General features: G+C 40.7%; 1 protein-coding gene across 4 annotated transcripts in view; it reads right to left on the bottom strand.

Moving 5' to 3' along the window:
* The window catches only part of scaper (S-phase cyclin A-associated protein in the ER), a 294594-nt gene that overhangs the window by 208944 nt on the left and 71186 nt on the right, over window positions 1-14464 (bottom strand). For all 4 annotated transcript variants that reach the window (XM_041178256.1, XM_041178255.1, XM_041178258.1 and 1 more), the window contains 5 exons: window positions 6110-6283; window positions 3910-4000; window positions 1849-1966; window positions 1562-1673; window positions 444-584 (listed from right to left, as the gene is read on the bottom strand). In XM_041178256.1, coding sequence (XP_041034190.1) covers window positions 444-584; window positions 1562-1673; window positions 1849-1966; window positions 3910-4000; window positions 6110-6283 — 636 coding nt within the window. The remainder of the gene's footprint in view (window positions 1-443; window positions 585-1561; window positions 1674-1848; window positions 1967-3909; window positions 4001-6109; window positions 6284-14464) is intronic.

Genomic DNA, 14464 nt, shown 5'->3' with positions numbered 1-14464 from the left:
GACTTATTTCATGCTTGCCATTCTGAAGCACCTTAGGATGTGTTATTACGTTAAAGGTGTTGTACAAATGTGTGTTTTTGCTGTTATCCCTCCTACCTTTCTCATTGCAAGCAAGCTTTAAGAAAAGATCAAAGCAAAACTGATGTCCATGTTTCAACTTACTCTGGGTTTATATGCAACAGTGTAAAAAGAAAATCAACAGTCTAAGCCAATGTTCCCTTCTCCACAGGCACACCACTGTTCAGGGTTCCCAGTGGTACTAGGATAATTCAGGTTTAACCTCAGAAGAATTACCATTAACATTCCTAGATTCTTGCCTAAGCCACAACAAAATCTTGAAGCTATAACCTCAGCATCTCCCCTTCAAGTTAAGCAGTTGTTCTGTGACCATTATTCAAAGATTCAAGTACCACCTAGTTAGTATCTTGAGAATGATTCCAGACCTTAGCTTCTTCCTCCTGTGCCTTTTTCACTATTGCTTGCAGCTGCAATTCCCGTTTCAGCTCTGCATGGAGCAGCTTTTCGTCCATCATCTTCCTCCTCTGCTCCAGCAGCTCCTCCTTCCATTTCCGCACTTCCTTCTCCTAAAGACATTCAGGATACAAGTCAAACAAATTTCAAGGTCAACACTACTCCAATACTTTCCTCATTTGGATAATGACCAGCAGCAAAATCTAAAGTGGCACCCTGCTTTGCATCAGACAGCTCAAGCCCCAACTGAGTCTACATGTTTCCTACATTACATCGGTGACCACACTTCAAAAGTATTTCATTGGCTACAGTGTGCTTTGAGATGGCCGGCGGTCATGAAAGATGCTATGCAAATGCAAGTCTTTCTTTATGCTACATCTTTAGCATTGGTATTAGGCAAAACTATTTTCCAACAATATACAATTAGTGTAAATAAAGCCTAAAATAGTATTTGTGGACCAACCATAAGACATGAGTTCCAGCAGCAACAATGCAAACGAGAGTGCTCTTTCTAGGTTTGAATTTACATGTTTAGTTAGGCTTTTTATTTCTTATATTCATTAGCAAGTTGAAATTCATCTTGCTGTAACATGTAACCTGGCAGAGACATGTTACTAGCAAAATATTTTTAGAACTTCAGCCAGCTTTGCTCAAGACATTGAAAGATATCCATGGGACATATTAACCAATTACATCTATTGTCAACATTAGGCATTGCTACGCCAGACATATTATTAGCATCCGCAGAAAGCTCCTTATATTCTGCCCAAACAATATATCTCAGCCTCAATCCCACCAGTAAGATTTTGCCATTTTATATGGTCTTTGTGACTGGAATTACCAAATCAAATCTAATTAACAGCAGTTTTCTTTTGTACTTTATGTCGATCTGAGAACTGGATTGAAGGGGCCAAACTCGTCATATGGGACCCCCCTACTACCAGCAGGCAAAGGAAGCAGCCATTCCTGGTCTGCATTCACTCTGCACTCCATAGGCAACAGGTTAGTGTCTAATTCACTGTGCCATCCATTTCCTACTAGCTCTATGTGTTTAACACTTGCTGTTCTGAACAGTTTTTGTCCTACTTACTCGCTCCAACAATTTCTGTAGTTTCAGCGTTTGCTCTTCTCGTAGTTTTTCACGAAGTTGTTGGGCTTTTAGCTGTTTTTCTTCATGTTTCTTTTTTGATTCTGCAATTGTCCTGTCACCAGAAAATTTCAAACATTAATTAATCACCCTAGAAACCAAATGCTTTTACATACAAAAAGCTTAAAATCCAGTACATCAGTTTACTCTGCAGATAACAACATGCAATGTAAAATGATAGCTGTTCAAGAGTCCACAGAGCAACAGGTTTAAATAATAATTTGAATCACATTTTCCTTGATGGTGAGGAAAGTTTCTCGTGCATCTGGATGGCATGTCCAGGAGGTCGTGCTGGTTCTTCCTCCACAATGTCTCCCCATGAGGTGCTCTGTCGCCAAGGTTCACGTGCTACAGAGAATAAAATTATAGGAATAATAAGAAATTAAATCCGAATGCAGACAATTAAACCATTGTGAAGTTCTCTCTGATGAAGTTCTGATGAAGGTTGCCACTTGAAATATTAACCTGTCTTTTTCTTTCAGATGTTGACCAGTCCTGCTCTGCATTTTCTGTTTTCTCATAACATTGTGAATTACATGGCATTTCATAAAGGACATTCACAACAAAAGGAGAAGAATCTCCTAGCCCATTAAGCCAAAATCAGTTAAGAATATGACTTGAGAGTTTTAACCTCTCTAAAATAGCAGAATTTTAATCAGGGGTAACTCACTCAGGTTTCCCACTTTCCAAAGTCTAACATAATCCGGATCCCAACAAAGTCCAAAAGAATAATTCACAGCATAAACTTTCATAATTATACCAAAGTGCTCAAGATCTAACTCCAGTTATGCCCAGGGGGAGAGCAGTTTTAAATAAAATGAACGCAGCAACGAGGCTAATCTTCTTCACTTATCTGCTCTTAAAAGTCAGGCTTCTGGGAAAGATGCAACTTATATCACAGTGTGCTCACATGAGCATTTATCAAGCAGGGATTTATGAAATATGTTGAAAAACTAGACTGTGCAAATGCTATCCATTAAACAATCCAAATGGAAAAAACTAACTAAGCAAGAAATATGGAGTGTTGATAGCCATGTGTTGATAACCCAAACTTACTTTAGTCTGGAGTTCAGAAGTCAAGGACTCCAATTCCCGATGAACCTCGGGCCTCCCTCGCATGCGCCAGCCGGGAACAGGCCAGATATGCGCAGTACTACCTTTTACATGTTTATCAGGCCCAGGATGGGCCCAGCGTACCTGCACATAGGGAAAAAAAGAATGGCGCGAAAACCTGGAAGAGGTGACCGGGTGCAGAGTGCCATGAACTGCAAGTGTCCCAGGTACGGGGCAAGGGAAGGGGGACAGGGAGAATGTCCCAGGAAGTGTCACAGAGGCAGGGATAAAAGACAGCGTACAGAAACAGGTCCTAGTTAAGTTAAAAGAAAGGAAGAGAGAAATAGGCTCCAAATTAAAGAACGAGCTACAGGGAGTAGACTGTAACTGAAGTGGGCTCGAGAGAAGCCCTGAAGATCCGAGAAGGCAGTCGAAGGTGACTCTGTGCTGTGGGCCAATGGGGCAAAGATACCCATTTGGAGCAGTAGTGTTCTGCTTGGCAAAAGCCAAAGAGCTGAAATTGTGCTTGTAAGGTGATGCTTCAGTGTACTCAGAAATCCAAGGGAAAGGAATCTTGGAAAGCAAGATTAAAACCCTGCGAAATGGGCCATTGCTTAAGCTATCTGAGTGGGAGCAACATTTGGAGAGAATTCCAAGGCGAGATCTTCAAATGTAGAGATTTGAAACCCTTGTAAGAAACTTAAAGTTTCAGTGAGATTGGTTGGCTCACAATGTGACAAATGTCTGGGTGGGTTGTTGGGAAGTCCATGTAATCGGGTTTGGTCACATCTGTCATTTATTGTGTAACCACAGTTCGCCTGTTAATTCACGTATGCCTCATACTTACAATGAATGTTAGAGTATAAGACAGATATTGTAAATTGATTCGTCTTTCTAAGCTTGTATAGTAAAGTTTATTTTTGGATGTTCCAAACCTGTGGAATCTTGTGGCTTTATTTACTTGGTAAACGTCTTGAATCTCAAACTTTGTCTACTCTAAACAAAATGTTATTGGTCCCTAACCGGATCTTCCCCACAACCTGGGGTCTGGCCAAGGATCATAATGGCCATTACGATTGAGGTTACAACTCTTTTATGCTAAAGTCTTGGCCTTGAGAGAAAGTTAAGTCACACTCTCATGGCATTTATTTACAGACAGTTTATGTTGCAACAAAACAACAGTATATACTGAACAACTGAAATATCAGTTGAATATATATTAATTAAAATGCACATACCTTCATATTCTGCCAGAACATCATTCCAGTCCAGATTTTGGGATTGTGAGGAAACACTATAGAGAGACAAGCTGCCGCTGCTCATGCTGGCCTACGCAATAGAAGAACATCACTTTGATACATTAAACTCAAAGTTTTACATGGCAACTACAATCCAAAAGTTGCACCATTTTATTACAAAATGAGCTCAGCAGAGGTCGAGGATATAGCAAGGAGACATGCTCCTCCTTAAGACTGATGAGCAGCAACACAAAGATCAAGCTGTTCTATCCCACAAAAGAATTTCAGCAGCAGTGTGCTCATCTTCAGAAAATGCGTATTAAATCCTTCTAAGCTTTGTGAACCACAAATTTTATAACCATTTCCCTATTTATTCACTGTCTGTGGTAGGAAGATTCTTAAAACTGTTAACTTCTTTGGCCAAAAGTAAGTAGACTGGGGTTGCATTTTACTTGAGGCATGAGTGATTAGTTCATGAAAGTAGAACTCATTACAACATTAACAGTCAGTTCTGCTAAAAGTTCCTGAGGTAAACTGAGCTTGTTTTTTATCCTTTAAAACAGAGAAGTTTCAATTCCAAGGATTGAGCCTATTTATATTAGAACAATGATTTCTAGCTGCAATCTTAAACAGAAAATAAACGACTGCAGTTCAAAAACTATAGTAGGCAGGGGAAAGTCTAAGACAAATACTTTTGGTGCGATACTCTCCAAGAGACCAGAAATAGCAATATTAAAAATGTTGAATTTGGACCCCCTGCTATCAGTATAACCCATAACACATACCTCCATTATTCTTTGTGGGAATTGGGTGAACAATATTCTTCAAGTGCCCCAGTAGGTTTTTGGAAACCAATGGATCTAGTCCTCCAACTAACTGCTCACAATTCACTCAAGTCTGCCAGAACTTGGACAGCTATTAATGACCGTTTTTCACAAGTTTCTTCTATTACCTTAATCGTGCAGGTATTTTAATTTTTAAGTTCTGAATTTGTCTTCCACTTTTCCCACTATTTAAAAATGATTTTAGTGCGACTGGGTTGAAGTTCAACTACTGTTACTTTTAGCTGCTTTATATACCATTATTTTACTGATACAACCATTCGGAGTAAATTTTTACTTAGATTTTTTAAAGCTCCATTAGTTTGGATTTTTGTTTTCTTTCCATTTTCCTCACACCACATTTAAAGTCTTCAAAACCTTTCCAGAGATATTCATTTAATCTCTGTACTCCTACACCAACTAGCAAGTACCTCCAAGGCCCTGTGCACTGTTCAAATTCAAAATTAATGCATTCACTAAGCAAATAATTCCTTGGCAATACTCACAAGGCCTGTAGTGTAACCACCATTCAGTGCACTACACTAAGACCTCCATCACCTGCCAGAACAGAGGAAATTCCAAGATGGATAATGGAAAAGGGCAAGACGCTCAACAACTCAAAGTACAGTCTTACACATATGGTACAGTAATATGGTAAGCATGGGAATGGCGATTAGTATTTTATCAATAACAGAAGAAACATTACATAATTTTGTTCAACAAAAAAGGAATAATACAGATCTGGCAGACTGTGCAATGAAGCAATGCATCATGCAAAGCTCCTTAACCACTAAAATTTAGGAAGAAAAGAGAGAACTCGCATTTCAATATTGCCTTATTATATCCACGGGACATCTCAAACTGTCTAGAAGACAGATAATTCAGTGCTGATAAGAGATATAGCTGTATTTGAAAATATTACACAGAACAGTATTAACCTTATGGAGCCAAAATCACTTTGAAAATATTACAAAGTGTGGGTAAATGCAGCAACTGATGTGAAACTAAGTTATGCAAGGCTGGGAAAATTGCAGGGCTGATTCCTGGTCTTTATTGAGATAGCTAGTCTTAACTTGGCTAGCAGTAGCATCATTCCAATTTGCCTTGGCTAATTTTCTTGTTCCTGATCACTATTCAGTAATACCTAATGAAAAATGCTAATTTGTAGATGCCAGGCTTTGACTGTGCTACAATGCACAGTCATACAACCCACAGAAATCCAAGGTAATGTAAGAGCATACACTTAGGAGGGAGTTACCAACTAAGAGAACTGTACTTCAGCACCTTCATGGAAGAGAAAAAGTAAGCTACAAAATGTATTAATATATTGAATTGCAACCAATAACAAAGTAACTGCAATAGTTTCAAGTTGTACTCACAGAGAACTCGCTTTCATTGTCTGTCTCCAAGTTTATGTCATTGTTTTCCTCAGCCTGTATTTCTCTTGTTAATTGCTCTTCCTCAGCGATGGCATTAGCAATTGCTTCTTCATTCTCCTTTTCCAGACGATTTGCCAGTTCCTCTCCTTTGGCAAGAACAGCTGCCATTGATTGCTGAAGAGGAATATAAGTAAATATTTTGTAACAGGTTTTGATAATGATAAAAAAAAGGGCGACACTACATATTAGACAAAGTTGGTTCTAACCACAACTCTTCTATACTTGTATATTACAGTTACTATTACAGTTACTAGTAGATACAGTAACAAAATCCAATACAACGTAGAACAAACATTGCACTTTTCAATTAAATCCAATAAACAATGCGTGAGCCAGTCACATTGCAGAAATCTAACTCTAGCTGTTCATTCAGAATTGATCCCAAAAGAGCAAACTGCAGACCATGTGCTTCCTAAACAGAAGACCCAAGCTTCACACCCAAAGACAGGTATCACTCGAATTCAAATTCTGATTTTCTACTTTTTAATTCTATGTATATTTCTAAGGAGTAGTTGTGTTCAACACTAATGGAGTACTTTCGGCATCCAATATCATGAATCCCAAGGCAGGTACAGTGTGAAGAGTCCAAGTACAGCTCTCATCCTTTTCCTTTACTCAGTCCCAAACAATGCCTCGGCCATACTGGGGTTCAAATCCAAAATTGACTCAGCTATGCTAACTTGCATAGATCTGCCCAAGGTGATAATCTTGCAGTGCAGTAACATTATAGGCACAATGCTCCAAATTATCAACATCATGAGTTGCCATTTATAAAAACCTACAGTTCCCCTCGGGTTCATAGATGATGTTGTATTAAGTATGATGTGTGCTAATGTCAAATTATTCTGTTTTTTTCCTCCAAAACTCAAAACGGTACAATAGCGCGTGAGTTGTATAACAGCACATAATTGCATGAATGTCTAAAGACATGCACTGAAGTTCCAAAAGTTGTCACAGCAATACAGTTATCACTGCACAAATGATGTGGCATTAATCAATGACCCTCACTTATATGTCAACAGATTATCAGGTAGAAGATGAAAGGACAAACTTCAACACATTGCAGCACTCGATTCCTCCATGAGGAAAGTGAACCTTTAAAGACAGGATGTAGAAAAAACAAACAGGTTCCAAAATAAATATAGGGAGGATTAAGGGGAGTATATTTGACTTATGAAGCAGGGTGAGAAATGTACAAACCTACCAGGAAAATAGTCTCTGTGTTCCTGAAATCAACAGTCTAATCCAAATTTAATGTGAAAAATCACATTTTCCCCACCCCCATTTAAAAATTCAGCATGAAGCAATTTCATAATCTCAATAAATCAATATAAATGTCCTCCTTTTGCTTTTCTTACAATCAAGAGGCCACTTTTTCCTATTAGACGCACACATTTGAAACATTCCAGCCTCGTGACACAACTGGATTTAGCAACTCTTCGTGATAGATTACAATATTCAACCCAAAAATGAGGAAAAAGATTTAATTCATCCCAGCAATACTAGACATTAAAAATATACTTTGTTTAATCCACAGGACTTTATTTTGTATAATTTTCTTTCCTCTGCTTCTGTAAAGTTACTTAACATAATCAATCATATGTTGCTAAATCCAGTTCTGCATCATGGGGCTGGAATGTTTCCATGGTATAGTTCCACAGGCACCTGCTACATTAACCTATTCAAGTGGCTTTATAGCGTGTGAACTCAAACACAGAGCGCTCTGGTGCAGAGGGCATCACAGCCAGCTTGATCCTCTTTTCACCCAATGCCCATACAAAGGCATGTTCTGGGATCACTGGCTATGGATCAACAGTGAGACCTGTGGCTAGTTTTCACCCTCTCCCAGGCCAAATGGATCACTCTCAATTGCTCATCCGACTAAGTTAACAAAAATCAGGAATGACATGAGACCTATGAGTCAATGGCTTAGTGCTACAATTTGGAGTAGCTTTATCCATTATATCAAGCGGGAGTTAGTTACAAGATTTTTTATTGTAACCACCACAGAATGCATTCCTGCAGCACTCCGAGACAAGTTTAACCCATGCACTTAAATTCTTACTTAGCAACTATAAAACTAACCAATGTCACAGAAGTAATGAATTAACAATTCTGTATGTAATACTTTGTTCATTTTCCAAATAACAGTCTATTTTTAAACAACTTATATTCATAAAGTGCCTTTATCTTATAAATGCTCCAAGACACTTCACAGTAGTTTTAAAAAACAAAATGTGACACCCGGCCACACTATGGGGTATTGGGGGAGATGGTCAAAAGCTTGGTCAAAGAGGGAGGAACATCTTAAAGGAGGGAAGAGAGATAAAGAGGAGAGATTTAAGGAGTGAATTTTAGAGCTTAGGGCCTGGGCCTGTCCATCAGTAATGGATGTCAGACATGCAATCTGATAATTTAGCAACAGTGGAGGAGTCAAGAGAGGTGGTAATAAGCTCCAGCTGGGTGCCATCAGTGTACACGTGAAACCTAACACTATGTTTTTGGATGATGTCGCTGAGGGGAGGCATGTAGATGAGAAATGGAAGGGGGGGGAAGGCTAAGGATCAATCCTTGGGGGACACTTTACTTAATGGTGCAGGAGCAGGAAGAGAAGACATTGCAGATAATTAACAATTATATGTATAAGCTAAACCCAGTCACAACAATTTAGCAGTGACTGTATTTGGCCCAGTGAACAGTAGATACAATCTGCAGCCAACAAATTCTCCCTGTAGTTTTTTTTGCATGGGTCACTTTAAAAAAAAAAATCAGTATTATTGAAAAAAGGCTTTTTGTTGTAGACAAGCACCATTTTGTCAACAGGATTTTAGTGAAGTACAGTGCTGAAATGTATGAAACTGTCATAGCATGCCTGGCTAATCTATAATAAAAAAAACAGCCCAATTACAGAATTTGCCCATCAAAACTTAGATTCTGTAAGGAGATGTCATTTTGAACTATATAACACTAGGAAGAAGCTGTGAAAGTTAGAAGCCAGCCACTAGCAGTGGAAGAAATTGGAGATGCTGAATGAAGAGGATCATATATGTAGCAAGTGACAATATTAAAGCATATTGGAACAAGTCTGTTATTTATTTTAGCATAGTGGTATAAGGTCAGCTTTGCACGGTGGATTGGTGCACTTTCATCCTTTCAGTCAGAAACTAATGCCCTACCATCAGGATTTGAGCATGCAACTTCAATGTACCTCGAGGGAGTTCTGAATTGTCAGGGATGTCAGTTTAGAGGAGTTAAATTAAGACCGAGCCAGCTTGTTGAGATGGGCACAAATACAATCCTACGGCATTGACCGAAAGAGGGACAGCTTTGTCCTCAGCAACATTTCTCTCTCATTCAACACCACAGAAAACAGACTGACTAGTCATTCATCTCATTTGCAGTAACTGCACCTCAAAGGTAATTCATTAGATGTGAAATGCCTTGGGACATCTTGAGGACTTGATATAGCTGTATGTGACTGCACATTCTCTCCTTACCTTTCCAAGTAGGTCCACAATGATTGCTACAGTGACTTTTGCCAACTGCCTTAATTTCAAGCTCTGGTACAAGCAGAAATTGAAGTGGAAAGAAACAGCTCACTGATATTCAAAATATTTAGTATAATTTGGTACTTACAGGCATTTCTTTCACTCCCATATCTGCAGGCTTTTCTAATACAGCCTTGACATCATCTTATCACTACTTGAAAGATCTTGGATTTTTTCCTTTTTTCCCAACCTTTTGGGTACTATGCAAAATGACATTTCACTCTAAGTAGGATTTTCAAATTTAAAAAAAAATCCTTTTCTGATTTCGAACGGTGACAGTGCCAAGAAAACAGATTTAAGTGCAATATGTAACAAATGCATTGTTTTACAGACCTTCACTGAACAAAGTTAAGTACTTTCAAAATTGATGGTGTGGCTCTCATTATTAGGCTTCCACAATATCTAACCATACAAAGGAAAAAGGTAATTGAAGGGCTTGACAATTTGATTTCAACACTGCTGGTTTGGAGATAGTTCAGGAAGCAGAGAGAGATTTTTTTTATTATTCATTCACGGGTTGTGGGCTTCGCTGGCTGGGCCAGCATTTATTGCCCATCCCTGGTTGCCCTTGAGAAAGTGGTGGTGAGCTGCCTTCTTGAACTGCTGCAGTCCATGTGGTGTAGGTACACCCACACTGCTGTTAGGAAGGGAGTTCCAGGGTTTTGACCCAGCGACAGTGAAGGAATGGCGATATATCTCCAAGTCAGGATGGTGAGTGGCTTGGAAAGGAACTTCCAGTTGGTGGTGTTCCCACATGTCTCCTGCCCTTGTCCTTCTAGGTGGTAGTGGTCATGGGTTTAGAAGGTGCCATTGAAGAGGCCTTGGTGAATTCCTTCAGTGCATCTTGTAGATTGTACACACTGCTGCCACTGTACGTCAGTGGTGGAGGGAGTGAATATTTGTGGATGTGGAGTCAATAAAGTGGGCTGCTTTGTCCTGGACGGTGTCAAGCTTCTTGAGTGTTGTGTGAGCTGCATTCATCCAGGCAAGTGGGGAGTATTGCACCTCACTCCTGACTTGTGCCTGGTAGATGGTGGACTGGCTTTGGGGAGCCGGGGGGGGTAAGTTATTCGTTGCACTATTCCTAGCCTCTGACCTGCTCTTGTAGCCACAGTATTTATATGGCTAGTCCAGTTTCTGATCAATGGTAACCCCCGAGGATGTTGATAGAGGGAGATTCGGTGATGGTAATACCATTGAACATCAAGGGGCAGTGGTTAGATTCTCCCTTGTTGGAGATGGTCATTGCCTGGCACATGTGTGGCACGAATGTTACTTGCCATTTGTCAGCCCAAGCCTGGATATTGTCCAGGTCTTGCTGCATTTGGACATAGACTGCTTCAGTGTCTGAGGAGTCGCGAGTGGTGCAGAACATTGTGCAATCAGCAGCGAACATCCCCACTTCTGACCTTATGATGGAAGGAAGGTCATTGATGAAGCAGCTGACGATGGTTAGGCCTAGGACATTGCCCTGAGGAACTCCTGCAGTGAGGTCCTGGAGCTGAGATGACTGACCTCCAACAACCACAACCATCTTCCTTTGTGCTACATATGACTGCAACCAGAGGAGAGTTTCCCCCTGATTCCCATTGACTCCAGTTTTGCTAGGGCTCCTTGATGCCACACTCGGTCAAATGTGGCCTTGGTGTCAAGGGCAGCCACTCTCATCTCACTTGGGCGTTCAACTCTTTCGTCCATGTTTGAACCAAGGCTGTAATGAGGTCAGGAGCTGAGTGGCCCTGGCAGAACCCAAACTGGGAGTCAGTGAGCAGGTTATTGCTAAGCAAGTGTTATTTGATAGCACTGTTGATGACCCCTTCCATTACCTTACTTATGATCGAGAGTAGACTGATGGGCAGTTTTTGGCCAGGTTGGATATGTCCTGTTTTTTGTGGACAGGACATACCTGGGCAATTTCCCACATATCTGGGTAGATGCCAGTGTTGTAGCTGCATTGGAACAGCTTGACTAGGGGCACAAGTTCTGGAGCACAATTCTTCAGTACTACTGATGGAATATTGTCAGGGCCCAAAGCCTTTGCAGTATTCAGTGCCTTCAGCCGTTTCTTAATAACATGTGGAGTGAATCGAATCGGCTGAAGACTGGCATCTGTGATGCAGGGGACCTCCAGAGGAGACAGATCATGGATGTGGCAGGACTGCAGAGTTTAGATCTGATCTGTTGGCTGTGGGATCGGTTGTGTCTATCATTTGCTCCTTACACTGTTTGGCATGTAAGTAGTCTTGTGTTATAGTTTCACCAGGTTGACACCTCAATTTTAGATGTTGCTGCTCCTGGCATGCCCTCCTGCACTCTTCATTGAACTCTTCGTTGATCCCCTGGCTTGATGGTAATGGTAGAGTGGGGGATATGCCAGGCATAAGTTACAGGTTGTATTCAGATACAATTCTGTTGCTGCTGATGGCCCACTGCGCCTCATGGATTCCCCTTCTTGAGGTGCTACATCTGCTCGAAATCTATCCCATTTAGCACGATGGTAGTGCCACACAACACGGTGGAGGATATTCTCAGTGTGACAATGGGATTTAGTCTCCACAATGATTGTATGGTGGCCAATCATACCAATACTGTCATGGACAGATGCATCTGCAGCAGGCAGGTTGGTGAGGACGAGGTCAAGTATGTTCTTCCCTCTTGCTGATTCCCTCACCACCTGCTGCAGATTCAGTCTAGCAGCTATGTCCTTTAGGAGTCAGCCAGCTTGGTTAGTACTGGTGCTACTGAGCCATTCTTGGTGATGGACATTGAAGTTCCCCGCCCAGAGTACATTCTGCGCCCTTTCCTTCAGTGCTTCTTCAAAGTGGTGTTCAAAATGGAGGGGCACTGATTCATCAGCTGAGGGAGGGCAGTACATGGTACTCAGCAGGAAGTTTCCTTGCTCATGCTTGACCTGATGCCATGAGACATGAAATCTCAGTGCAACTCCCTCCTGAATGTCTACCATTGTGCCACCATCTCTACTGGGTCTGTCCTGCGCTGTGACAGGACATACCCATGGATGGTGAGGGTGGTGTCTGGGACATTGTATGTAAGGTATGATTCCCTGAGGATGACTATGTCAGGCTGTTGCTTGACTAGTCAATGAGACAGCTCTCCCAATTTTGGCATTGGGTCCCAGATGTTGGGAAGGAGGACTTTGCAGAGTCGACAGGGCTGAGATTGCCGTTGTCTTTTCCGGTGTCTAGGTCGATGCCAGGTGGTCCATCCGGTTTCATTCCTTTTTTGTGATTTTGTAGTGGTTCGCTGACTTGCTAAGCCATTTCAGAAAGCATTTAAGAGTCAACCATATTGCTGTGGTTCTGGAGTCACATGTAGTCACAGAGCTCTGAAGAAGGGTCATATGGACTCGAAACATTAACTCTGTTTCTCTCTCCACAGATGCTGCTGGACCTGCTGAGTTTTTCCAGCATTTTCTGTTTTCATTGCAATGGACACTGGTTGTGATCAGAATTGTGAACGAAATCAAGTTCAGCTGACATACCTTCCAAACACAAATACAGGCACTCACTCCCTAGGCCCATAGATGAACAACAGCCACGTAGGTGAAATACAGGTTCCTCCACAACCATAGCTCTTCCACATGCCAGCACCTTTAGGAAACATGGGAAGCAAAGAGCAGAAAACTGGCTGGGCAAAACATGGTAGCATTCAATATTTGTAAACCATTCCTTTATTGCTTAATCTTATGCAGTATATTATTAATCACGTGTCTACATTTTGCAACAGCAACAGTTTTTTTAACTATGGAATTTAATATTGTATACAAGTACATTTATCTCATTGGGTAAAATTGGACCCTTAAGATACTATCAGTTCTCCACAGCTTAAAAGTGATAATTATATTTGTGTTATCTTGCACTCTGAACTCTAGCTGTCAACAGTAACCTTGTGCTATTGCCCTGACCGTTAACACTGTTTACATAGACCTAGACCCGTGGATCAACTGGCATTTTGACCAAACAACCAAGAGGTGACAGACATGTTCCTTTCTCACCCAATATGTTGGAAAGTAGAGGGAGTGTGCCTCTTATTAAAGAAAGCTGACATTAGACAGCTATATAGCACAACTGATTCCAAATTAACTTTAAGAGCTCTGGGAAAATTTGGTGCTATATCAGATACATCTAGCTTGAAATATTTTAAGTTTCCACAAAATAGTGAACATTTCAGAAACAAAAAAAAATCTATTCTCCCTCAGAGTTGTAGAAAGCTGTCAGACTACCCTTCCTCCTTAAATCCACATATTTTTGAAGGGCAAGCATGGCTTGATCACCTCTTCCCAATTTAGATCATCCTATCTCCTCTAATGTTCAACCTTTGTGGAGTCCTCCACTATCTTCACGCAAATTTCTTGATCAAACAGATATGAATTGTCACCATGCTTGAATCTTCCATCTAAAGTCACTTCAATCTTCAGCACATAGTTAAAGGGACAATGCACAGATCATCAAGTATTGAGTATGCTAAGGGGCATGGTTGGTCTCAGTCTCCTGAAGTACAAGTCAAACTCTTAAAGAAGCCAAGAAAGAGAACAGGGAGAGTTCAGGAAGAGAGGTGAAATGGGAACAATAAACCCACATTTCAGTAACTTAAAATGTTATAATCAAGTATGTATTTTGACAGAAAAGTTTATATCAGGTCAGAAGCCAGCCTTCTGTCAAAGCAAATGTTATGGAAATATCAATGGTCCTTCTCTCAGTTTTTGTTTTAGTTCTGTAAGCAATTT

Source organism: Carcharodon carcharias, chromosome 32 (genome assembly GCF_017639515.1).
Source record: "Carcharodon carcharias isolate sCarCar2 chromosome 32, sCarCar2.pri, whole genome shotgun sequence".
Classification (NCBI taxonomy): Eukaryota; Metazoa; Chordata; class Chondrichthyes; order Lamniformes; family Lamnidae; genus Carcharodon; species Carcharodon carcharias.
This window is presented reverse-complemented; position numbering and strand designations above follow the sequence as displayed.